Source organism: Erythranthe guttata, chromosome 13, assembly GCF_056151865.1.
Source record: "Erythranthe guttata isolate IM_541 chromosome 13, IM_541, whole genome shotgun sequence".
Taxonomy (NCBI): Eukaryota; Viridiplantae; Streptophyta; class Magnoliopsida; order Lamiales; family Phrymaceae; genus Erythranthe; species Erythranthe guttata.
This window is the reverse complement of record NC_142545.1, coordinates 1358709-1384846: the sequence shown is the minus strand read 5'-3', so window position 1 is coordinate 1384846 and position 26138 is coordinate 1358709. Positions and strand designations below refer to the sequence as shown.

Genomic DNA, 26138 nt, shown 5'->3' with positions numbered 1-26138 from the left:
ATTGATTGGGCTGAAGTTTAATTAGTTGAGATTGTCGGACCAAAACCTTATTTGAAGGTGATAGGGCCTCGGTAGTAGTGGTCGTCAATATTGGGCTCGTGGCCCAGTAGGCAAAGAAATTGTTTGTCTATTGGTTTAGCCCAATTAGGCATATCAGATAGTTATTACTTATTACAATCGGGGCTCGTTCGGCTACCTACATCGGATTAATTTGTATTAGATGCGATTAGATTAATTCTCCATTGACTAGTTAGTAAGACGTTTGGTTCATTGAATTCGATCTTGTATTAAATCTGTTAAATTCTGGTATTATATGTGATTTGTCTATAAAACCATTTATGTTTAAAAAAAAATAACATGTAATTTGAAGGATAAAATTGTATTTTACTTGTCAACCGAACATATTACTAACCCTAACTAGTCAGTAAAACCTTCTAACAGTAACCAAACAAGTAGTCCTTAGAAAATAAGTTTTATGTTTAAATTTTGACAAATTTGCTGAATTAAAAAAATGACAAGTTTATAAATAATAATACTTAACCTATCCTCATTAGAGAAGTTGGTAGTACCTTGTTCTCCTAGTTTCACATGTCCCATGATTTGAATTAAAATAGCTTAATTACACCTAACTCCCTTGAGGTTAGGTGTAACTACAGCTACATCCCTTATTGTTTGAGAAATTTGCAACGAGAGTATTTAAACAAATCAATTTTTAAATTCTATAATAAAACACATAATAAAAATGATATTATACAGGTAATTTTTGGCATTACTTTTGGAAATTAAAATCGAAGCGAAAATCGTAATTTTATATGTATTCCAATTCCAATACAAAAAGAATTCAGGAAAATTGGAAATCAAATTTTTTTTTTTGAAATTCTAAATGAAAATTTAGTCCTAAAATAAATAAATAAATAAAATTATTAAAGAGAATAAATGAGTAGCAATGAAGATATGGAGTGAAAGAAAGAGACTAGAGAGAGACGCCAATTTGAATTGCAAAGCTATCACATTCATGGGTCACACACTACTACTACTATTCTTCCTCTTCCAAGTCAACTTCATTGATATTTGAAGTTTCCCCAAATTTAAATTTATTTAAAGAAAATCCTTTTTCCTCCACACCACACTAATGTTTATGATGTAATAGCGCTTGGAATTGCATAATTGGATTGCAAAAAAGAACTATTCATTCCAAAGTAGTTGTTGAAAAATAATGTTATTATGGCATTTTCTTTATTTAAAATAAGTTTATTTGATGCGTACATTTAGACATGCTCAGTCACCATTATTATATAGAGGGAGTTATATGCTACACCCGCATGGGTGTTGCTCAACTGGTTCCGGAGATAGTAAGTTGATGCAAGTTATATGCTACACCGGATTATATGTATGTGCAGATTTACGATTAATACGGATGCTAATAACCCAATATATAGCACAGAATTTCCCATAACATGTTGTATTATCTAAATAAAAATAAGTAAAAACCCCACCCCGCTAGTAAAATATCTCACCCGTATCCACCCCGCTTTTTTTTATATATATATTTATAATATATTTGATAAATTATCTCTAAAAAATAGTATTTTATAATATAAAAACTACATAGAATTTATATAAATATAGGGCAATTACGGCCACCCTGAGGTATGGCTAAATTACAAAAAAAAAAAAAAAAAAAAAACTCTTATTTGGGTAATTACAGCCACCCCTCTTAAATATTTTTACATTATGTTTATGTAATTCGGTTATTTACCGAACCAAGTCGTATATTCAGTTCGGTAAACAGTATGAAATGTTGGCGTACCGAAATTTCGATTAGACTTTACCGAATTAACATCCCGAAATTTACCTCGGGAGGGGTCTTTTCGTAAGATAATACATAATTGAGGGGGTGACTGTAATTACCCAAACAGAAAGAGGTTTTCATAATTTGACCATAACTCATGAGTGTGGCCGGAATTTGCCCTAAAAATATATGAACGAGTTGGGTACTGGGCGGGTAAAGGTGCATATGTTCATAATCCGTACTAGTTCAATACCAGCTACGGGTGAAACTTTTAAAACCCGTACCCACCCCATTAGCTAATGGGGTGGGATTACTCGATAAATCCATGACGAGGCGGGTATCCAATTGAGCGGATTAAGTTGTCATCGCTCAGAAAGATGTCCTAAGTCCTTAGTATAGAATCATTCCGATTAAATCCAACAATTGACATTTCACAAACTAAATTAGTACCCCATGTTAGGTAGCATAGAATGATAAAAAAATAAATAATTAGGACAAAAAAAAAGGGTACAAACATAAAAATTGAATGCGTATCCTTCCAGCAGAAAGATCCATTGTTCACTCTTAAATGGTGCCAACAAAATAATTGAAGTGGCACCCCATTAAAATTGAAACCAGACAAGACAATCTAACACAAGTACTTCATCACTGTCTGAATATCATCATCTATCCAACAAAGGCTTAATTTTTATTACCAAAAAATTTAAAATTAAGGAAAATACTATTTCATGCCTCGAGGAATTGCTTTCCCTTCCCGATAAAGGAAGCCGTAAATCTCCGTCCCATCAAACGGGACGTAAATAATAAATTGTTTATTCTCACATTTTATGTAAAAATAAAAAAAGAACTCTGGTCGATAGCTGATGAGCATGGTCAATTACTGCTTAGCAGCCAGCTGTCGAATAACGTATTGGAGAATACCGCCATGGTTGAAGTAAGCAAGCTCAACCTATAAGATGGAAGTATCGACTATCAAAACGATTGATCACCGAAAAAGCAAAGAATATCAAGACTCAATTGTGTTTGTGTGTGTTTTTGTGTGTGAATGAACGATAGATATTATACACGGTGTATATCATGTGATGTAGCATCTACTATAAATCTTTCGAAAATTGTGAAACAAAAAGGATGAGTGAATGTGATACCTCAGTGTCGAAGCGAACAGTGCATGTGAACTGTTTTCCAGTGTCGGTTTTGACGGTAATATCTTGTCCAGGGCGTATATCAGATACACTGCTTGGAAGATCAATAGTGTAGCGTTCATGGCCAGTCAATCCTAATGTGTCTGCATCCTCACCGGACTTGAAACACAGAGGAACAATTCCCATCCCTACAAGATTACTTCGATGGATCCTTTCAAAGCTTTTCGCAATCACTGCTTTAACACCCTGTTATATATAATATGACAAAGTCAACCACATTATTTCCGATTTTTCTTGTAGTATCCAGAATGGGAAAAGAATTTGATAAAATAGTTTTTGTTCGTGTTTTGAGTTGGAAGAAACTGAAATAAAGTGATGCATGTCAGTAATTTAGTAGAGATGTTATTACAAATCATGCATGTGCACAAGTTCTAATGATTTAAATCTCATTTTCAGAATTAAATTGAGAAGCTTTAACATTTACCGATTTAGAAAATGAAAACATGTAAGAAGAATTTAAAAGGGTAAAATGACATAGTTAGAAACTCACCAACAACATAGGACCCTTGGCAGCCCAATCTCTGGAGCTTCCACTTCCATACTCATCTCCAGCCAAAATAATAGTGTCTTGTCCAGCAGATTTGTATTTCTGCAAATTGCGTTTATTCGAAACAAATATCGTATTATAAAAAGTAAACATAGAAGAAAAAAACGATAAATAAATTGCCTGAGAGAGAGAGAGAGAGTCACCATTGCAGCATCAAATACGGTAAGTTTCTCTCCAGAAGGAATGTGAATAGTCTTGGGGCCCACTTCACCATTCAACAACTTGTTCAGAATACGAATATTTGCAAAAGTTCCTCTCGCCATTATCTCATCATTGCCACGTCGACTACCATAGGAGTTGAATTGCCTGCTATTAACTCCACGCTCCATGAGATACTTGGCAGCAGGACTGTCCTTGTTGATGCTGCCAGCTGGCGAGATATGATCGGTCGTTATAGAGTTGCCAAAGTTGAGCAAGCAGTAGGCATCCTTCACTCCATGTGGGCCCGGGGGATCCATGGTCATGCCCTCGAAGTATGGGGGCTCATGGATGTAGGTTGAAGTTGGGTCCCACGAGTATAGCTTTTCAGCTGCAACTGCTAACTCATTCCACACAGGGTTGCCTGTGGTGATAGCCTTGTATGTGCTCTTGAACATCTCGGGTAATACATTGTTTTGAACCACCTACAAAGAGATTTTGGTCGTATTGGAAAGCGGAATTTCGGAAATTGGAATGGAAAAATTTGTTCCAAGAACGAATATTTTTGGAATCGGAATCGGCACAATTCGATATAAGTGTACTCTTCAGAATTTCCGGAATTATTTTTTGGAAATTAAAATCGGATCAGGAACAGAATCTCATATATTCTAATTCCAGTAAAAAAATCGAAAAAATCGGAAAACGGAATTTTTGGAATTCGGAATGAAAAATATTGTTCCATAATAATTAAGATCGGAGACGGCAGAAATTGGAAATCCCGTTCCAATTTCCAATCCTAATTCCAAGTCAACAACCAGTACAAAAAAATCAACAAACATACCTCAGCTACTTCTTCATTTGATGGCCATATATCCCTAAAATACACATCTTTACCGTCCTTGCTTACACCAATTGGCTCTTTGTCAAAGTCGATATTAACCTGTTTAAAGAAGTTGTAAAGGTCAACTTACCAAATCTCATACCCAGCCCTCTTAATACTAATACTACAAGTATGTCAGATATTGTACTCAGTTGGTTGATCATACATGAAAATATGTACCAAATTCATTTTTTTTATATAACTATTCTGACAAATTGTAGATAGCGGTATTAAGGAACAAATCACTAACCGTGCCAGCAATGGCATACGCAACAACTAGAGGAGGCGATGCAAGATAGTTTGCTCTTGTCAATGGATGAACCCGACCCTCAAAGTTACGATTTCCAGAAAGTACAGCAGCTGCCACAATGTCTGCATAAAAGCAATCATAATAACTCAAATTAGAGAAAAAAACTCATTTCATTGAAACAAAACAAAACGACACTCATGTGGTGGAGTTTTTTGCGTAGTGTGGTATTTTTAGCCCCCTCTGAAAAAATAGAGTGAATACCATTTTCTGTGATAGCATCACCGACCGTTTTTTCCAAGTCACCGGAATTCCCAATGCAAGTAGTACAGCCATACCCCACAATATTGAAGCCTTGCTCATTTAAGTATTTCTGTAGCCCACTGCATCATGTAAACAAACACGCATATTTATTTCTGCATTTGGCAAATTGGGCTTAAAACTAAAATCCACAACAATTACCTCTCCTGCAAATATTTTGTAGCAACTCCAGAGCCTGGAGCAAGACTTGTCTTCACCCATGGTTTTACCTGTATAGAATGTACCACCATTAGCTTAACATTGAAAAGGGGTGCGCCTGAATCAAATAATGACGTTATTTTGTAATAAGACGGTTATAACCTTTAGACCAAGCTCACAAGCCTTTTTGGCAACAAGGCCTGCACCAAGCATAACACTGGGGTTTGATGTATTTGTACAACTCGTGATAGCAGCAATTACAACACTGCCGTGCTTAAGCTCTGCAGGTTCTTCTCCCTTGAATAAAAACTTCACTACTTTTTCTTGTGTTTCCTTTGGCACAGCAAAGCCCTGCATCACAAATTACAAGCAGCGATGAATATACTATCATGACATTTTGATACTTCTACTCAAATTAATTTCACCGACACATAAAGTACTACAAAGTTCCTACGACTTGATGTCAACAATAACTATTAAATTGTGAATACTTCGGTAATTTCCCCTTTTTAGTAGGTTCATTGTTTTTTTTTTTTCCAAATTTATTGTTACTTTTTCTTATTTTCTCAAAGTATTGTTAATTTTTCTTATTTTCTCAAGGCGCTCGGTTTCTCAGGGTCAGCAGAAGGCAAAACTAAAAATTTGAGCCCTTATTTACTTTTAATAAAATTTTATTTTCGTATTGTACAAATTTATAAATATTAGCTCTTAATAATTTATTTTATAAACTTTAGGCATATATCCTATATAAAATATTAAAATTCATTTTATTTTTAAGGATTCTTAAGAAGTTCATATGATTTAGAGGCCCTAGACATAGATCTAATAAAAAAAATATATTAAAAAAAATAAATAATCATGTTCATATATGTCAAAGAGACACGTCAAGAATAAGGTGCTACAGTTAACTTGACAATTGCTGCAAAGGGTTCTTGTCTTTGAAATGCAAGTCGGTATTATTCACGGAGTAGATAAACTTAGTGTAATTGATTATAAAAAACCAACAAAATTTCATTATATCCGAGGTTAAACTCTCACCTTGAATCCAACTTTACTGTCAAGGCAAGAATGCCAATCAGCTTTCATGTCTTTCAAAGGGACACGATCATGAGGCCTGTCAAGAAAAGTATAATCAGCTATGAGCAAAAAAATTGCAACTGCTAAAGATGATTGTGTGTGCAAAATAAGTGTGGGACAAACCTCTTTGGTCCAGAAACACACGGTACAACATCTCCCAGGTCTAGGTGCAAATAAGATGAGTACACTCTTTCTTGTTGAGGCTGAAATTTGGGGAAAATAAAATATGTTAATCTCTGAAAAAACAAAAAAATTATTTTCTATGAACATTATATCATAGAGCTACCATAGAGTCCTACCTCGCTGTAGTCCACAAACATATTGTTTGCACGCAGATAAGCTTCTATCATCGACACCTAATTATCATTATATAAGAGGCAACTTTCTTTTAGAACGCAAAGAATAAAATAATTTTTTTTTATATTTCAGGGCATCTAAATAAAATGTACTTACAGTCTCGTCACTTCTGCCTGTTAATTTCAGATATTGTAAGGTGACTTTATCGACAGGGAAAAATCCCATAGTGGCACCATACTCTGGAGACATGTTTGCTATGGTGGCTCTGTCAGCTAATGAGATTTCACCGACACCAGCACCTTAACAACAAATAAACATGCATGATTAGCTCCTTAATACAGATAGAGATGTGTGAAGCACTAAAGATTATGCAGTATTTTTACCATAAAATTCGACAAATTTTCCAACAACTCCGTGCTTCCTTAGTATTTGCGTGACAGTTAAAACCAAGTCAGTAGCAGTGACACCGTCAGGTAATTTCCCGGATAACTTGAACCCAACAACTCCCGGCAACACCATGCTCATTGGCTGTCACAGGATATTAATACAAATGTCATCAACCGTATATACAGTTTTAGGCACAACTATTGAACTTTAAAAAACTTAATCAGCTCTAGAGAAAAACACGGGACAATCTACACGTCTCCTTCAATAATTGTAGAATAGTGCACAACACAAATATATATATATATATATATATATATATATATATATATATATATATATATATATATATATATATATATATATATATATATATATATATATATATATATATATATATATATATATATATATATATATATATATAAACACTATTAGATGGATGTAAATTAAGAAATCAAATAGATTATCCTACAATGTTTTCCATACATTTCAGAGAACAGCAAACAGAAAATAAAACCAAGACAAGCCCTCGTATAGAAATGCTCTGCACTATTTATAGTTATTACCTGACCAAGCATTGCTGCTTCAGCTTCAATACCTCCAACTCCCCAACCAGCAACTCCAAGCCCATCAATCATGGTGGTGTGGGAATCAGTCCCAACCACACTATCCGGATAGAGCAAGGCTTCGTTGTTGAAGACAACCCGAGCAAGATATTCAAGATTAACCTAAAAATATACCATGGGAAACAACTCAATTGTGTTTTCATTAACGCAGATGATAAAGGTACAAACTCTACTGAGTGACACTAAACGACTTTGTCCACAGAATTTTGAAATGGTTTCATCATTTTTATGATCCAATTACCTGGTGCACTATACCCGAGCCTGGTGGAACAACAAGCATGTTTTGGAAAGCATTTGATCCCCACTTAAGGAAAGCAAATCTCTCCTTGTTTCTCTCGAATTCAAGCTTCTGGTTTTCTTGAACAGCATCTTCTGTTCTTGCAATGTCAACTTGAACCGAATGATCAATAACCAGATCTACTGGAACCTGCAAGCCCACCCAGAAAATTGGAGTTAGAAATCATAGCAGCTTTCATTTTTGGTTTAATATCCTTAATTGGGATTCCTTTTCTCTATAGGCTCGAAATAGTTTTTGAGCCATTGGTTAATGCAATCTGGATACATTTCATTAATTGCTCCTTATTGCATGTATGATTCATACATATACTTTTATTTATTTGATATCCGTTACAAGACTCCACACAACAGCTATTAGGAGTTAGGCGTTGAAGTTTGTGTTTCAAACTTCATTTATTCTTGATAAACAACTACGTGGCATTTCGGAGATCCAAGGAAGTATTCCAGGGGACATGCAAACTTCCCTTGACATATTCTGCTTGACTTATTACCTACTTATGTGCCTATGATCCGAATCTAGGTAACATTACTAGTGAGAATTTCCAATATTTCGCTACTAAAAAGGAATACAAAACAAGAGAGGACATGGTGCATACCAATGGGTTGATCTTGTCAGAATCACCGCCGAGCTTGTTCATAGCATTACGCATGCAAGCCAGGTCAACAACAACAGGTACACCAGTAAAATCCTAGCAACAAAAAGGAACATTTTCACATGAAATCTCCGTACTAATTGTTAAAGATACCAAAGTCAATATAATACAAACCAAGAATAATACCTGGAGAAGTACACGGGCAGGCTTGAAGGGAATCTCAACCTGATTTGGTGAAGTCTTTTCCCAGTCAATAATTTTCTCAACATCAGCCTTAGTCACTTGGAAGCCATCACAATTACGTATAGCAGATTCAAGAAGGATTCTAATAGAGTATGGCAGCTTATCTGTTGTCACAGCACAAGCACATAAAACCATCATTACAAAGTATCAAATTGAGATATCCTCAATGCATAATATATTTTTTGAATCAAATCAAAAGAAATTGAAGATATCAGATTTTGGTACATATGAGATTGCAAACGCAAGTACGTCTAAAAATATGATAAATAACAAGAATATTAAGAATATTTACCTATCCTCGGATCATTTAGAGCAGGGAGACTGTAGAACTTTCCAAATTCACCACCGCCAGGCTTGGGAAGACTGGTGAAAATTCCCTTGAAGGCATTTTCAGAAGCTGAAACCATATATCACGAGGAGTGCAGTTTGCTCAATGTTAGAAACTCAAATTATTCTTCAACAAAAAATACACTTAACTATAGAAAAATTCTTTCCCTAGAACTTTATGCCACCAAAACAAATTACCGACGCAAAAATAAATATACTGTCCGTCTTCTCATGCAAAAGTTTCTGACATGAGATTGCAAAGTTCGAAAGAAAATACGTTAAAAGTCAAATCCGATGTACCTTTTTCAAATAATAAACAAATAAAAAATACTAGATCGCAGTCAGCGTCAATTCTGTCATAGAAAACAAAAGAGAAAGACACCAAATTTCACATATGACTACTGTGGAACAATTTCAGATTGTACATCAAAGTCAAACAATTAGCAACTGAATATCGAATTTAGAAACCAGGATCCATCTTCCATTTCTCACAAAAAAATTGAAACATAAATTTAGATTAAGTTGATCAAACATTATATATATGATAGATCAAAACCACTCAGAATTCCACGATCAAATAAACAAAATCCCCATTTTCCAACAACAAAACGAAAATACACAATCCGACAACACAAAATTGCAGCTGATAAGTCAAACATTGATTTAAATAATTAAAAAAAAAAAAAAAAGGAACCGAAGCTACAAAATTACCCACCCATAGTAGCGATCTTGCGGTGCAGCAGAGTATCAGAGAAAGCAGATGAGATTCTGATCTGCGACGCTAAACTGGCAGGCGATTTCCAGTCAACGCCGTGGCTCCAACGCGCCGCCGACAAATAACTCAGAGATCGGGTCTGCTGGCTCCCAACAGAGTGCGACGAATTACTACTAGGGGAAGGCGAAGCGGGCTTTTTAGAGAGAGAAGAGAATACTCTTTTGCCAGTGCGCGAAGAAGATGAGGAGTGAGAAGCTCTTCTGAGTAGGGCGGAGGTGCCACTCGTTATATACATGGCAGAAACTGTTCAATCAATCAATGGCGACAAATCTCATTCAATCCGAACGGTATGGAGGAAGGATTGATTGCAAGGTGACGACGATCGAGAAAAATGGCGTTTTCTAGAGAGAGAAAAAAAAAATAGGTTTTTGCCTCGGGGTGTGTGCCAGCGGATGATTGGTATATATAGTGAAGAAGAAAATGGGGGAGTTTTTTTTATTTTTTATTTTTTTTATTTTTTTTATTTTTATGGAATTGATGCTTCGATTTTTCGATGAGATTTTTATGGGAAGAAAGGGCAGCTCTTGTGTGCTTGTGGGAGGCACATGGAGTTTTGAGAATTTTTTTATTTTTTTATTTTTTTATTCAATAAAGGGTGTTTGTGGGCAATTTAAACACGGCCCATTGGAGAAATGGTCAATGCTTTTGAGTTTTGAAAGTGATTGTAATTTTTTTTTTTTTTAATAGTCAAAATGTTTAAAATTCCCCTAAATCAATTTTGGGCAAAATCGTGGTTATTCAGCGACCCATTGCGATAGCGGATAACGGAACCTGAATTTAGTGTCGACAAGGAACCGACCCTCATTTTTTAGTCCAAACAATAAGAAATGTAAGTCGTAGTAACTCAGCAGCTCGTTACGATAACGGACATGGATCTGGTGTGCACAAGGAACTAAATTCTCATTGAAGTTGAAATTTCAAAATTACAATTGTCAATACTCAATCATGTAACCCCACATCAATTTACCACGCACCAGTTGAGTTATACCCATGCAGACACAATCTCGAAATTTTCAATTACAACTATCAATACTCGATTACGTAACCCTACATCAATTTACCATGTCTGAAACCAGTTGAGCTATACCCATGCGGACACAATCTCGAAATTTTCAATTACAACTGCTAATACTCGATTATGTAACCTTACATCAATTTACCACGTCCGAAACCAGTTGAGCTATACAAATACGGGCACAATCTCGAAAATTTCAATAATTATGCTAGGAATATGTTCGTGCGCGGCGTCATAGTGGGCAAGGACAATAAAATAAAATTATTACAAAAGCAATGGTTGCATTTGCATGTCTATTTCTATTTTGTACTATTCACTAATAAATAATTGTTAGACAGCCTCATAATTGACTTATTAAAAAATACTATCGTTTGCCTTTCACGATAGCTTTATCTTGTTTCTTTATTTATTCAATTATTAGAAAAAGAAACTAGCTTCTAAAGCATGAGTATTAAATTGAAATGAATCATGCATTTTCTTATATTTGGTTTCCTAAGACAAAATTGTCCTTGGATGTCGTTGGCATACTTCGGGGTGACAAAAAAACCCGATCTGCTAGTTACTCATGGATCAGATTCTTTTAAAAAAATTCGAAACAAAACCTATTACGTAGAGAGAGTCCCCTGAGGTGAGATCCATTTACGAAAAAAAACCTTCAATCTTCTATAATTATATTCATCTTCTCCAATTTGTAAATTTCTTATATTAATACCCTTCTGTAGGGGATGGATGTAAGAATTACAAACTGCATGAAGTTGGATTAAAATTTTCAAAAAGAAAGATTTTTTTTGTAGGTACACTTTACTTTAGGGAGATGGTTGTAATTTACCATAATATGTAATGCTTAACATTTATTGTAAAAGAAAACTAACATGCTAGATGATGTAATATCAAAGTCAAATTAAAAAAAAAAAAAAATCGGGTAAGCATTTTTTATATTAATCGAATATGTTCATAATGCTACATCATTTGGACCACTCAAATATTTAAAAACATGGTACCCTCGTCATGGATGAAGAGGTTTAGACAACTTTTTAATCATAATAATAGAGGAGTGAGTAATAATAATAATAAGACAACTATGATTAAACTAACTGTAAGCTTGATTAGATAGATTCATTCTATATATAAATTTTAGATTTTTTTATTCTTAATTTTAATTAATTTTTAGGTAAATTACGGCCACCTCTAAGATAAAGTTAAATTATATTTGAATAATTACAACCACCACCCTCAATTATGAATCTTCTTATACGTCCATCCTCGCTGCGAGGTCAAATTTAATAAAATCCCCTAAATTATATGAAATATTCTCCAGTTTGAACCTATTTTTTAACCCTATTCGAGCTCCACATTTTGAAACAAGATGATCATAAGATATATCTCTTAGCTTATAAATTTCAGATTGTGGTGCATTAGAAACTGTATTTTTGCACAAAACGTGTACAAACTAAAGAACATTCCACGTAATCTACAAGATGATATTAAATTTAACACCATAAGGATAAACGTGTAAAAATATTTATAGTTGAGGGTGATGGTTGTAATTACTCTAACATGAGAGATTTTTTTTTTCGTTATTTGACTTTACCACAAGGATGGCCGTAATTTACCTCAATTTTTAAAAGCTAAGATTATTTCTATTCTCTCATCAAATCAAATCATTCAATCCAAGGGCAACACTAATCAAAATATTTCTCACTTCTCTCTTCTCTCTTTTATTTGATCTTTTAACACTTCCATAATTTAAGTCCACAATTTCAATCTTCACAAACACCAGCAAGAAATGGAAACCAGCTCACACATAGAATTATCGAATCACACAAAATGGCTATTTCCAGAGCAAGAAACGAATAAAAAACAAGAAGCGTATTAAAAAAGCTCACACGGACAAGAAACGGGTCATCCACGAACGAAAACGGGTCCATGCCAGCTCAACCGCATCAGCATCTTCATCATTCATTCCCATATTCTTTCTTCTCTCAACTCCTTCTGGAGAGCTGTTCATAAACGCATGCGCAACTCCCGGATAAATGTACACCTCATTTGGAACTCCCGATTCCTTCAGCTTCTCCTCCAATGCTTTCCCAGTCTGTACCCAAATTTCACGAGGTTGCATAAAAAAAGAACATAGAAAATAGAGAATAAAAGTAGACTGACGGAAGTATTTTAATTAGAGATAATAGCACACGCCTCCCTATGTTGTTTCTAATTGCTGAAAAACCCGGTGCGTTAAAAAAATTAGCAAGAAGCTCACTATGTTGTGTTTTTTAAAGCACACCGGTACTTATTTCGAAATTTATTGTTGACCTTTATGAAATGACCAAATTACCCTTACAAAAGAAATATTAAAAACAGAACAAAAAAGGAAACAAAAAGAATTTCAGAGGGTATTTTTGACTTTTCAAGTCAAAAAACACATTTCTACTCTCACAATTTGCACGTGCATCACAGGATAAGTTGTTTGGGGTTTTTTTTGGCTTTGACTATTTTTCACAGGGGTGTTCTTGCTATTTTTTTAACACGGGTTTTTTTAACAATTAGAGATTACACAGGGGTAGTTTTTGCAAAAATCCCATTTTAATTAATATCTTGATTATATGATATATACATACCTTTGCATCTGAAAATCCGACGAAATTATCGAGTTCACCGAAGTGAGCCTGCACTGGTGCCTTAGCATTTACAGGGTCGGCAAGTTCGGATGAAGGAACTCCATAGAAAGCAACGACAGCATCAATGGTTGGGACTAGAACAGAGCTTGCAATAGCAAGAGCACCACCCATGCAGTATCCAGTTACACCAACCTATTATTGTAGCAAATATTTTAAGTATGTATTAGTTGGAATTTTAATTAATTCACACGACCAATTTCATATACAACAAATCAATATCGAGAAAAAAAAAATTTGGTTTCGATGTAGATTCTTCTGAGCCACTGACATCCGAAAGTATCGAGATGGCAAAATATACTCCTCTTTTGTTTCCATTGTAATTCTTGGATCGTTCTTACATTTCTTAACAAAGAATAATTTAACCTCCCATTTTCTCACACTCCCGATATAACTTACTTAGCAATCGACTAAGAGCTTGTTAGTAGCATACCTTTTGAGAACCGTTTGCCTTAAGCCAGTTGACCGAGGCTTCGATATCCTTCACAGCACCTTGCCAATCAAGACCATCCATCAAATGCTGTGCTTCTGCAACATCCAATCCGACCTTTCCTCTGTACAAACTAATTCGCAAGAAAACGTAAAAAATCGGATAAGAAATAGACACCAATTCTCGTATAATACAATTTTATGCCAAGAAAAAAGGTACACGCATCAGCAGAAAATAACACCGTCGCATTTAACATTTCTAATAGAGATTTCTTACTCTGGAATCAATGCTTTGTAACCGGAATCGAACTGAGAGATCTTCTGAGCATGATTCTTGATCTCAAAATCGACACCCCACCATTCTTGAAGCACAACAATCCCGGGAGCATCGTCTTTCCCGATCACGTAGGCATCAAATGTCTGCTTGATCGATTTATCACACAAAATTTTTTTTTTTAGAAAAAAGAAAAAAGTAATTGGTTATGCAAGTGCTTGAAAAATTAATTTCATATAAAAAGAAAGTTTAATTCTTTAATAACCATTTCAGTTTACAGGCTAACAGTACTTGGTGTCTAGCAAAAATCCTATCTTTTGTCATTCAAAATTAGGGTAAATTACGTCCACCCCTCAGATATCTGAGATAAGGTCAAATTACAAAAAAAAAAACCCTCCAACTTGGGTAATAACAACCACCCCTCAACTATGAAGTTTCTTATACGTCCACCCATGCAGTGTCAAATTTAGTGGAATTTTTGAAATATTCTTCAGTTTGTATCCGTTTTACCCAATTCGAGCTCCACATTTGGAAACAAGATCATCATAAGATATGTTTTTCGGCTTGTATACATCAGATTGTGGTGCATAAAAAACTGTATTTTTGCACAAAAACGAGTACAGACTAGGGAACATTCCACAAAATCTAGAAGATTATATTGAATTTGACACCATAAAGGTGGACCGTGGACGTGTAAGAAGATTCATAATTGATGGGTTGGTTGTAAGAATTTTTTCGTAATTTGCCCTTACCTCAGGGGGCCGTATTTACCCAAACAATGAATAGTAAAAAGTAAAAACACAAATCAATTGACGATATACTAATTGTTCCATCTTTATCAAGCAATCAATTAATCCCAGATTTCCCCCAACCCTAATCAGACCAATTGTGAATATAGCAAAGGCCCTAAAAGCAAAAAAGTAAATAATGCTCATTTCAACCTAAACGAGAATCAGTGATGGTTACCGTGTTGTCTCTCTGAATCTGGACTTTCTTGAATGGTGCAGAAGAATCAGAGTCAGTGGCCATTGCACGAACCTGATGGCGAGAACCGGAGGGAGAGAATTGAGTTCTGGCGAGGTAGAATGTGATGGAAGAAGTGGACTTTGGTTTAGTGACGAGGGTTTTTGTGAAGCATCTAGAACCATAACACGTCATCATAGCTTAAAACCACTTGCTCTAATGGGCTCTCTTTTTATTTTCTTCTCTAGTTTGTATTTTAGATGGTTTACTTTGCAAAATGCAACGAAATTTTTGAATTATGTCAATTTTTATTAAAAGAAATTCGATGTTCGAAAAATATGTTAATTCTCAACTTCAAAAAAGGAATTGATTTCTGAATTTTTCAGATCGAAACTCGAATACCATACATAGATTTGTTCGACGCTACACCCGGTGATAAACACCGGGTGGGTCTTCTGCTGTCACGTGTCTCTTTTTTCTATTTTATAATATATTCCCCGCTAGGGTTTACCTTTAGGGGTTTTAGAAAAATAAAAAAAGGGACACGTGGCAGCAAAAGACCCACCCAGTGTTTTTCGCCGGGTGTAGGATCGAGGGAGCCTACATTATGGGATTATGATTTTTGATCCGATATTTTTTCCAAGTTAATTTTAAATTTTTCAATGTTTTCTTTTTCAAATTACAAATACGATATCAATATTGGGCAAAATTACGGTCACCCCTGAGTTAAGGTTAAATTACGAAAGCCCCCTTCTGTTTGGCTAATTACAATCACACCTCTCAACTATGTATTATCTTATGAAAATACCCCTCTAGGGATGTTAAACTAGGGATGACAATTTGACCCGCCCCAACCCGCCCCGGATTTTTCGGGTATTACCCGCTCCGAAAAAAAGGGGGCGGGTATGGGGATTGATTTTTGTTTTTACCGGGTACGGGTACGGGTACGGGTACGGGGACAGGTTTGCCTATACCCCTAGACCCGCCCCGTACTCACCCCACATTATTTATATATATAATATATTTATTAATTATTATATTAAATATAAATAATTAAATAGTAGTAATATATTAAATATTAGTTACAAATGGGGATTTTTAGGTTTCGATTATATAATTAAATATTAGTATTATAATTAAATATTGGTTTATTTGTTGAAATAAACCTTCAAATTATAAGTAGATTGCATATTTATTTATTAAAAAAAAAGGAAAAAAAATAGACGGGCATATTTACCCGCCCCGATACCCGTGGGGATTTAATGGGGCGGGTACGGGTTTATTTTTATAAAGTTCGGGGATTTTGACGGGGGATGGGATGGGGATTTCCATAGCGGGGCGGGGATGGGGATTGCAAAACCCGCCCCATGCCCGCCCCATTGCCATCCATATGTTAAACCGGTGAAACTGAAAGCGGAATTTCGGTACGCCAACATTTCACAATTTACCAAACTGTATATACGTTTTGGGTCGGTAAATAACCGAATTACATAAATATTTATGTAAAAATATTTAAAAGGAGGGGGTGGCTGTAATTACTCAAACAAGAGGGTTTTTTTTTTTTTTTTTTGCAATTTAGCCATACCTCAAGGGGGTGGCCGTAATTTGCCCTATCAGTATTATTATAGGGAAAATTGCACATCACCCCTTGTAAAATTCTAAAAAGGCAAAGTGCAATCAACATACTATCTCGAATGGGGAATATCCATTTTTTTAATTTTTAGAAGGAAAAGTGCGAAGAACAGAAATTATAGGGGCAAAGTGCATTTTGTCCATTATTATATGTCAAGCAAATTGCACTTCGCCCTCTCAAAAAATATCATTTTTGCACTTTTCACCCTAAAAATAAGAAAATGAGACTGCCCCCTTAGAATTATATAACTCGGTGCATTTGCCCAAATGTGTATTTCCGAGCCAATTCTCCCAAATTTCAGTAAATGGGAAGGCTAATTTCGTCTTTTAGGGCTATAAATGTCATTTGACCATTTTCCACTACATAGTACTGTTAGATGGTCTCTTTTCTCTCCCAAATCGAATACCCAAAAAAACCTATAGAAAATTTCACCCAAAATCAAATGAATCGGCGGGCAACAACTAGGTACTCTCTATCGATCGTTCAAACGAATCCTCAAAGGATTTTCTTCATCATTTTATCCATTTTTTTTGTCTTTTGTTATGAATATTGTGTTTTTTGTTCCGAATATTGCGGGAACTGGAGTCGCGAACAATTGGGGGTAGCTCCATCGATCTTTTGACTTTTCGTGCTTAATTGCGTTGTGCAAATACTAGTTATGGAGAACAAAAAACAATTGTCGTCGAATTTTGAAGAGATTTCATCAAATTTATAAGAAGATAATTTCATAAATTTGGGAAGTGCATACTGTGGCTTTGGAAACCATAAGTGAGTCAGCAGTGAAAGCGGGATTTTAAAGTGGGAGAATTAAAATGACATGTACACCCTTAATCCAGCGACAATTAGCCCGGAAATACACATTTGGGGCAAACTGCACCGAGTTATACATTTCTAAGGGGGACAATCTCATTTTTCTTTTTTTAGGGGGAAAGTGCAAAAATGACATTTTTGAGGGGCAAAGTGCAATTTGCCCTTATATATATTTTATAAAGATGCGAATGAAAATTTGAATTTCCTATTTCGAATCCAAAGGAATCAGATTTTAGAACAAAGTTTGCGTTCCAATTTCCCAAAATTTATTTATAATATCAAAAGTGTTATGTATTTTTAAGTTTTAGCTCTTTTGGAATGAAGTCTTTCATTCCAGTTAATTCTTGAAATTTCGATTCTTATGAAATTTTTTGAACCGAAATTGAAACTAGTTTTTCACTTTAAAAAGCAAATGATGTTTTTTTGGTTTTCCCAAAAATGTTATTTTGTTTGGCTCGACTTCCACAACTAATATCAACGCATTTTCTCGATATTATTTAACTTTTCTTTTTGACACTGATATTGCTTATATGCTCTGATAAGCTTAGCCAAACACCCTCCCAAACAACAAAGAAATATTACATGTACCCCACTACAAATTACATAACACAACATGAAAAGGTTGAACTCGAACTCATAAATAAACATACATACATAAAAGTGAAGTTTGAAGGGGAACCCAAGAATACATATAGTTATATTGTAACTTCTCAACTATTCAAATGCAGGGACTTCTCCCAACATTAATTGGACACCACTTTCTCATTTATTTTTCATATAATAAATGTTGCACCCAATATTCCTTGCCTTGAGTTGCTTCATCGCCAATAATCATGGAAATAATACTGCAAAAAAAAAAAAAAAAAAAAAAAAACTATTAACTCGTTTGGATTGAAGGATTTTGATTTATGAGATAATCGGAGAAAGTAATTTCAAATGATTCGATATAAAATAAAATTTAAATCCGAATACCACAATAAAAATTATTTGAAGTTGAAAATGAAGGATCTAAAATTCATCATAAAATGAGTTACTCATTGATTTAATTTTTTTAGTATATTGATTCGATAATCAAATTTCAAATCCTTTAATTCAAATGCAAACCTTAAAAGAGTTCGAGTGTCCGGCCGGCCAGGTCGAATTCTCGAACAAAAATAAGCAGTCTCGAACAATAACAATAATAAAGTTTAAATTCCACGAACAAAACCAATGTTTTTGAAAATCGGATCAGACCGGCCGGTTCGACCGGTTAAACTGCAAACCGGACCGGACACACAAACCCGGAAAAGCAAAACAAGATTTAACAAATGGGAGATACATAAGAGAATCAACACATTCTTAATTAGTACTATTCATGCAAATTAACCCTAAATTTCTAAAATAAAGAAAAGTACAATTAAAACAGCATAATGTACCTAAGAAAAATAAACATTAAAACTACATCTATGAGTATTACTATTACCTTTCAGATAAAATGAACCTTTCTCTCTCTTCACCTCAGAAATTTAGGTGCCATTTTTTTTTGAAATATTAGCAGTTCATTAAAGATATCTATCTGCATTAGGTTCAATGAACCTGGTCATTGTTTTGATGCATGCATGTACTTGTCTGTGTTTTAACATGTAGAGAGAGAATTAGGTGTTGAGTTTATATTTGATGACTCACTAAGATTGTCACTTTCTGCCTTTAATTATGAAAAAGTAGTAAGCATCTCAGCTGTATTATTGGAAAGGTGTTGGCATGTTTGTTTGTTTTTATTATGATGGCATCATTTTTAATCTAATATAATAAGTTTTGTATTTTGTTTATTTTTTATCAAAATCTATGTATAGCACGGACACGGGAACGGGGACACGGCGAAATGGGAAAATGGACATGAGGAAACTTCGTTTTTCGAAAAGTTGGATACAAGAACATGGGGAAATGTATAAAATAATAATAATTATAGGGGTACATTTATAATTTCTAAAAAGTTTATAGCGTTTAACTTGTATACTAATCGTCAATTATATATTTGTAATTGTATCTACAAATTATATATGATTTACAAGTTCCAATTCAAATTATAATTCCACAAATTACATTATGGGCATATAAATTTATTTTAGTATGAAATTAGCATTATTAAAAAATAGTAAAACACCACTAGAGGTGAAAAAGAGTCATAAATTTAAGATCTTTTTAAGCGCATGCCATTCCGAGTTTTATTTAAAATGGAATTTAGATTCTTTTGGGTGGAAACGTGTTTCCATTTTTTCTTTACTACAAGAAACGTCCTCGAAACTTTAAATATTTACGAAAACGACCCGAAACATTTTCGACAGGTATTTGGAGTTTCGATTTCCGAAACATGGAAATGTGCGTGGGTAGAAGTTTCCATGCATCATAATCAAATATTGTTATAGTTAGAAAAGTAGGGGATAACCATGATTCGAACTCTACACCGTGATACTACAACCAATATTATAAAATAATGTGTAAATCATGCATGCCCTCTCAGGTAACTTACAAATCTCTTTGGTATTGGAAGAAATGAATTGTCTAAATTACTTTTGGGTAAATAGCATTAAATCACCTGAATTTTTTAAGTTTTTGCGGATCACCTCCTGAACAATTTTTTTTGCATGAGTTCACCTGTACTCAATTAATTGTGCCACTTTGCCCTTTTTTGCCCGTTTCCAGGTCAAAATTCGGTTCTGAAGCCATGTGCGCTACACATGCGAAATCCAAGGTTATTTTTGTCTTTGCCATTTAAAAATCCCTAACTCCTTTAATTTTTTCTCCATTTCTCTCTTATCTCCATTATTTTCCCTCTTCAATTAGCTAGAAATGAATTCCCTCATTCACAAAATATTTGCATTTTCGAGCATTTCAAATTACGTTTTCCGAAAAAAGAACACCTGTAAATCTCCTCATTTGGCTGGGTTGTAATGCATGAGACAAACCTTGTCTCTCCATCTGAGATTTAGTGTTGGCTTATTGCACAATATCTTCTGACAGGTGGGCAAACATAGTAACATGGACATGTAAAAATAATAAAATAAAAAAAAAATAAAAAAATTATAAAGATGTGATAAATCATAAGTCCTCTTGTTCATGATCTTAATTTTTTTTTTTTTTTGCAGTCGTATCCTGAGATGGCTGATTTTTTACGGTCCAGACTATTCAAATGGTCGGGAGATGCACGAACATTTGACAAAGACGGGCCCTACATAGAGATGGTGACCACCCCGAATAACTCGGACGGTTTTATTAGAGAGCCCGTTGTTAATCGGGCCAAAGGAATGCCCGTCCATGATCTTGCTTACTACATGGCCACAATATACAGCAATTACTTCCAATTACTTCTTCTGAAGATCATGACATCATGCTTTTCACGGTTTCCAAATGCACTGGCCATGCAGGATCAAGAATCGGGTATTGTTCGAGAAAAAAATAAATTCTTCCTTATCAATCTCTTTGCAATATTATATAATTTGATCTTTACAGAATAAACGTTCTTATTTTCTTTATGTGAAGATGGGCGATTGTTAAGGATGAAGCAGTCGCTAGAAAAATGGTGAAGTTCATCAAAGTCAGCACAATCGGAGTGTCGAAAGAGCCGCAAAACAGAGCAGCCACCATTCTTGAAATCATTTCCCTTAGTTGCTGCAAAAGCGATGATAACAAACTCGAGAATTTCTTCGAATACAACTATAATCTAATGGCCGAAACGTGGAAGATTTATAGGTGTTATTTTTTCCGACAACGTAATTTGAAATGCTCGAAAATGCAAATATTTTGGGAATGAGGGAATTCATTTTTAGCTAATTGAAGAGTGAAAATAATGGAGATATGAGAGAAATGGAGAAAAAAATAAAGGAATTAGGGATTTTTAAATGGAAAAGACAAAAATAGCCTTGGATTTCGCATGTGCAGCGCACATGGGTTCAGAACCGGTCATTTTGACCTGAAAACGGGCAAAAAAGGGCAAAGTGGCACAATTAATTGAGTACAGGTGAACTCGTGCAAAAAAAAATTGTTCAGGAGGTGATCCGCAAAAACTTAAAAAGTTCAGGTGGTTTAATGCTATTTACCCATTACTTTTTGATAATGCTAGAGCTAGATCACCTTAGAGAGTTGAAGTAGGATAAGCTGGAAGAGCAAAGTGGATCACTGACTCACGAGCTTGATGACCTTGAGATACCTGTAATCATAGAACACGTAAACTAAGCTGGGAGTTGATCCGGCATAAACTCCTCCGACGCTCAAATCAGGCGTGCGGATAGTAGAAATAGTCCGGATAATACATGTCATAGCATTGATCATATAATAGGACGTACTTTAAAGAATGAGTTCAAACATTTATTTATACCTTAGTTGAGATTGTCGGACCCAAACCTTACTTGAAGGTGATTGGACATCGATGGTAGTGGTCTTCAATATTGAGTTTGTGGCCCATTAGGTAAATAAATTGTAGGCCCATTGGGTTGGCCCAATTAGACATATCAATTTTATATTAAACAAATAAACTTTGGGTAAATCACGGGTATCCCTGGGGTAAGACAAAATGTTACATTTACCCCATGTGGGTATATTATATTTACCCCTGGAGTAGATCTGGAAATTCACATCGAATATTCCATAGAATCTTCAAGATTCCGTTAGTCATTGTTTCATGAATATCCCTTGGAAATACATCTGCTTTAAGAATAGTTTGAAACTTATTATGTATAATAGTATACTGCAGTTTGCGTGTTACGTAAATATTACTTGCACCAAAAGGCGAAATCCCTTTTGGTGCAAGTAATGCAACAATGACTTAATTATCGTAACTATGACTGGTAATCGGAACGGAATTTTCAAATTCCGAATATTTTTGAATTTAGAACAATTTTAGATTAATCATGTCTGCATAGATGTACAATGCATTTTGCAATAAAATACATAATTGAAGGATGTATTTGCCAATTCGAAAATTTTAAGGTGCAAATCGCCTATTTTTATGGGGTGCCAAATGCACTAATTCGATGCCACCCACTAAACACGCAAATAAACAAGTGTATGTGTTATTATGTGGAGATCTATAATTTAAAATCATTCGATGTATTTCATTAACATTTACGAATCCTCTGATACAATATTTTAAATTTTTTATGATGAAATTGATCAAACCTAAAACATAAAAATAGGACATCATTTTAAAATTTAGTTTAAATGAATATATTTAAAGTGCCAAAATAAAAAAAGTAAAATTTTTAATAGTGTTAGTTTCACTTGGACCTCCTCCTAAATACTGAAATTGCAGACTCACTCCCTGCTTACAATCACTAACGGAGTGTGCAAAAAGTCAATTTTACCTTCATTTTTCAAAAAAAAATTAATTAAAAAAAGCAAAAAAAAAAAAAAAAAAAGAAAGATATTTCAGGCTTAGAGGAAATGTGAAAGGGGTAAGATTGGAAATCCACTTGATTTTTTTGATGATGTCATCACTTTCCGTCCAAATTTTAGATGGAGGGACCAACAGAGAAAGCGGAGACATCTAACAGAGGAGGTATGGACAACTTTTTTACTAGGAGGGGGTGAGTCTACAATGTCACTATCTAGGAGGGGGCCCAAGTAAAATTAACCTAATCAAAATTATAATTAGTATTTTTAAAGGGCAAATTACAGCCACCACATGAGGTATCGTTAAATTATGAAAATCTCCCTCATGTTTGGGTAATTACAACCACTCCTCAACTATAAATCTTTTTACACGTTCACCCTTGCGATTTTAAATTTAGTGGAATATTCTAGATTTAATGGAATACTATTACTTTTGTACCCGTTTTATCCCATTGGAGCTCCACAATTTGAAGTAAAATGATCATAAGATGTGTTTTTTTGGCTTGTATATATCAGATTTTGGTGCATCAAAAACTACATTTTAACACAAAACGAGTACAAACTATGGCATAATCCACGAAATCTAGATGATTATGTTAAATTTGACACCATAATGGTGGAAGTTTAAGAAGATTCATAATTGAGGAGAATAACTGTAATTATCTAAACAAGAAGGGTATTTTTCATAATTTGACCATACCTCAGGGGTTATTGTAATTTACCCTTTTTTAAACTAGCCCCCAACACAAAAATCCCTAAATGCATATACTCTCAACTTCTCGCCCCCTTCCTAAATTATTCATTTGCGCCGGCAAACCCTTTTTCCTTCCGTCCGCTCCCCCTCGCCGCCGGCTCCCTTCCCTCCCAAATTTAAACGCTCTAAAATTCAATTACTATTATTATTATTATAATATATTACTTATTGAAATCAAACAGTCTTTCTTCAATTTTCGAGCACAGCAAATCCAACACAATGTCCGATGCCGACGAAGCAGAAACGTCTGGTGCCGACGAAGAAGTTCAATTCACTTTGAAAGCTGTAATAAACAGACACAAAACAAAAGTACTATTTGCAGAAATTGACAGCCAATTCGCCGACGTTTTGCTAAGCTTTCTAACGATGCCACTGGGAAAAATGGTGAAGCTCCTGAACGATCATTACAGAGATGAAGCGCCGCCGATTGGAAGCCTAACAAGTTTGTACAGCGGCTTATCAAATCTCGACAGCCGCCATTTCTGGACCGAGGGTTGTAAGATTATGCTTCTCAATCCAAGAAGCTCCTTGGAATATAAATGTAGCAGATTAAAACTCGATATTAACGACACTCGTCTCGACAAGTACTTTTGTTGCGAAGCCCCGCATTGTAGTCGTCCTTCGTACTCGAATATAAGCATGCACCGCGACGTTGGTGTTTGCGCTTGTGGTAAAAGCCTTAACCGAGAAGTCGGTGTACGGAATTTGTCTGGACTAGCCGATGGTGATAGAGACGACGGAGTTTTTGTCGTAGCGAACGAGTCTTTTTTAATCTCCGACGATCTTCGGCTTGTCCCTAACGTGGCTGGATCGGTAATGGGTACTCTGAAGAATCTCGGGATTACGGATATGGATGGAGCCGAGTTAAGGAATGTGGTTTTCGGATTCGACGAGGTTATCGATTTGCTGAAGGGGTCGTTACTATCCCGAACGCCGCTCTCGGATATGATCATACTCAATCGAAGAAAATTTTACATCGCCAGACCGAAACCCGAACGAGGAATTCATGAGAGGGAGTTCGAAGGAAGTTCTAGCATTAAGAAGACGATTTTGAAAGTGACGGTACAAAAATCGACCAACAAGTTATTGTTTGCCCAATCGAACAACGACTTCGTTGATTTCCTTTGTAGCTTGCTCACTTTCCCTCTTGGAGGAGTCGAGTACCACTTGTGCAACAACACCTCTTTTAAGGGTATCGACAATTTATACACGAGCTTAGCTGATTTTATCGGTGACGAGTATTTGGCGAATGCAGATATCAAAAGGAGTCTAATGAAACCGAGCCTACCTCATGGTTACATGTCCGAAAACAAGATTCTTCCTCTCGGTGGAAATACCGATCCTCGATTATTTTACCACAAAGGCTTGGGCATGGATGAAGAATGGTTGTCTTATTCCTCTCGCGATTCTAAATGTGCTCGTGCCATCAAATACCGGAACAACGGGGGGTATTATATTAATGGACGGAAAATGTATATGGTGAGTGATGACTTAACTGTGACTCCTTTGTGTATGATTTCAATCTTTTCGATTCTGAAGGATATGAAGATTACTTTATCTGATGTTAGAGAAGTTGAGGTGCCTGTTGGAGTAGACGAGGTAAATAAAATCGATTTTAACTCGTGTTTTATTTTTTTGTTTATATGTTGTTTGCTTGTTGTCGTTTAGATTCGTTTTTACTGTGTGCAGGGATTAAGCATCTTGAAGGCATCTCTTACATCGACTACTGCTCTAACCGATGGTCTCATGCTTAATCCCGTGTTGAACAAAAAACCTAAGCAAGAACCCCGGGGATACTTTATGCATTACTGAACATTAAAAGGGCACAATAGCGAATTAGCTTATTCGATTTTTTTTTCATGGCTGAATCACCGCAGCAAAATGATTAGACAAGTCGAAAAGATGTTATCCTCTTCTCCTCTTTGTATCAAGAACTTGGGGTGTATTGAAAATGTAAGATTGAAGTGCAGTTTGAGTGGTTCTTTGGAGAATTGGGTATTAATTTATTTGGTAAAATCAATGTTTGTATGAGAAATTAAATCTGAATAGAAAATGCCTCTTACATTCAATATATTAGAAGTTGCAAGGTGATGATTCACAGTGATGTTTTTAAGTGATTTTATCATCTAATTTTCATGATGAAGATGTAATGTGGAAATGAAGATGGAATTGTGACAAATATGTATACTACACGAGTTATACACTATATACTCATATATAGAACACTTATTACTAGTTTTTCTCAGCATAACACCGAAGTAACTAGCGGAGGCAGAATTTTAAGTCCGTGTGGGCCGATAGTGCTAACATACACGGAAAAAAATAAATTTCTAT

The 26138-nt window shown here is 35.0% G+C and overlaps 3 protein-coding genes and 1 long non-coding RNA gene across 4 annotated transcripts; 1 reads left to right on the top strand and 3 right to left on the bottom strand.

Annotated features, from left to right (window-relative positions):
- Positions 1-2459: 2459 nt before the first annotated feature.
- LOC105972050 (aconitate hydratase, cytoplasmic) lies at positions 2460-10448 on the bottom strand. The gene is made up of 20 exons (XM_012996983.2): positions 9828-10448; positions 9078-9182; positions 8729-8889; positions 8546-8638; positions 7894-8079; positions 7593-7754; positions 7023-7167; positions 6796-6938; positions 6642-6698; positions 6466-6545; positions 6304-6379; positions 5428-5616; positions 5269-5336; positions 5071-5189; positions 4810-4931; positions 4521-4619; positions 3685-4164; positions 3485-3583; positions 2938-3180; positions 2460-2741 (listed from the first exon to the last, which is right to left on the bottom strand). Exons 1-20 carry the CDS (start codon positions 10120-10122, stop codon positions 2670-2672), a joined length of 2994 nt encoding a protein of 997 aa, XP_012852437.2. The 5' UTR covers positions 10123-10448; the 3' UTR covers positions 2460-2669.
- Positions 10449-12585: 2137 nt separating this feature from the next.
- LOC105972085 (alpha/beta-Hydrolases superfamily protein) lies at positions 12586-15540 on the bottom strand. Its single transcript, XM_012997019.2, has 5 exons — positions 15244-15540; positions 14281-14423; positions 14008-14137; positions 13518-13709; positions 12586-12994 (listed from the first exon to the last, which is right to left on the bottom strand). Exons 1-5 carry the CDS (start codon positions 15436-15438, stop codon positions 12785-12787), a joined length of 870 nt encoding a protein of 289 aa, XP_012852473.1. The 5' UTR covers positions 15439-15540; the 3' UTR covers positions 12586-12784.
- Positions 15541-18244: 2704 nt separating this feature from the next.
- LOC105972038 (uncharacterized) lies at positions 18245-19346 on the bottom strand. Its single transcript, XR_001174104.2, has 2 exons — positions 19146-19346; positions 18245-18528 (listed from the first exon to the last, which is right to left on the bottom strand). It is a non-coding gene; the product is annotated as an uncharacterized LOC105972038 (long non-coding RNA).
- A 4483-nt stretch (positions 19347-23829) lies between these two features.
- On the top strand, positions 23830-25788 carry LOC105972096 (uncharacterized). Its single transcript, XM_012997033.2, has 2 exons — positions 23830-25403; positions 25494-25788. The coding sequence occupies exons 1-2, from the start codon at positions 24024-24026 to the stop codon at positions 25614-25616; spliced, it is 1503 nt and encodes a 500-aa protein (XP_012852487.2). The 5' UTR covers positions 23830-24023; the 3' UTR covers positions 25617-25788.
- Positions 25789-26138: the final 350 nt, after the last annotated feature.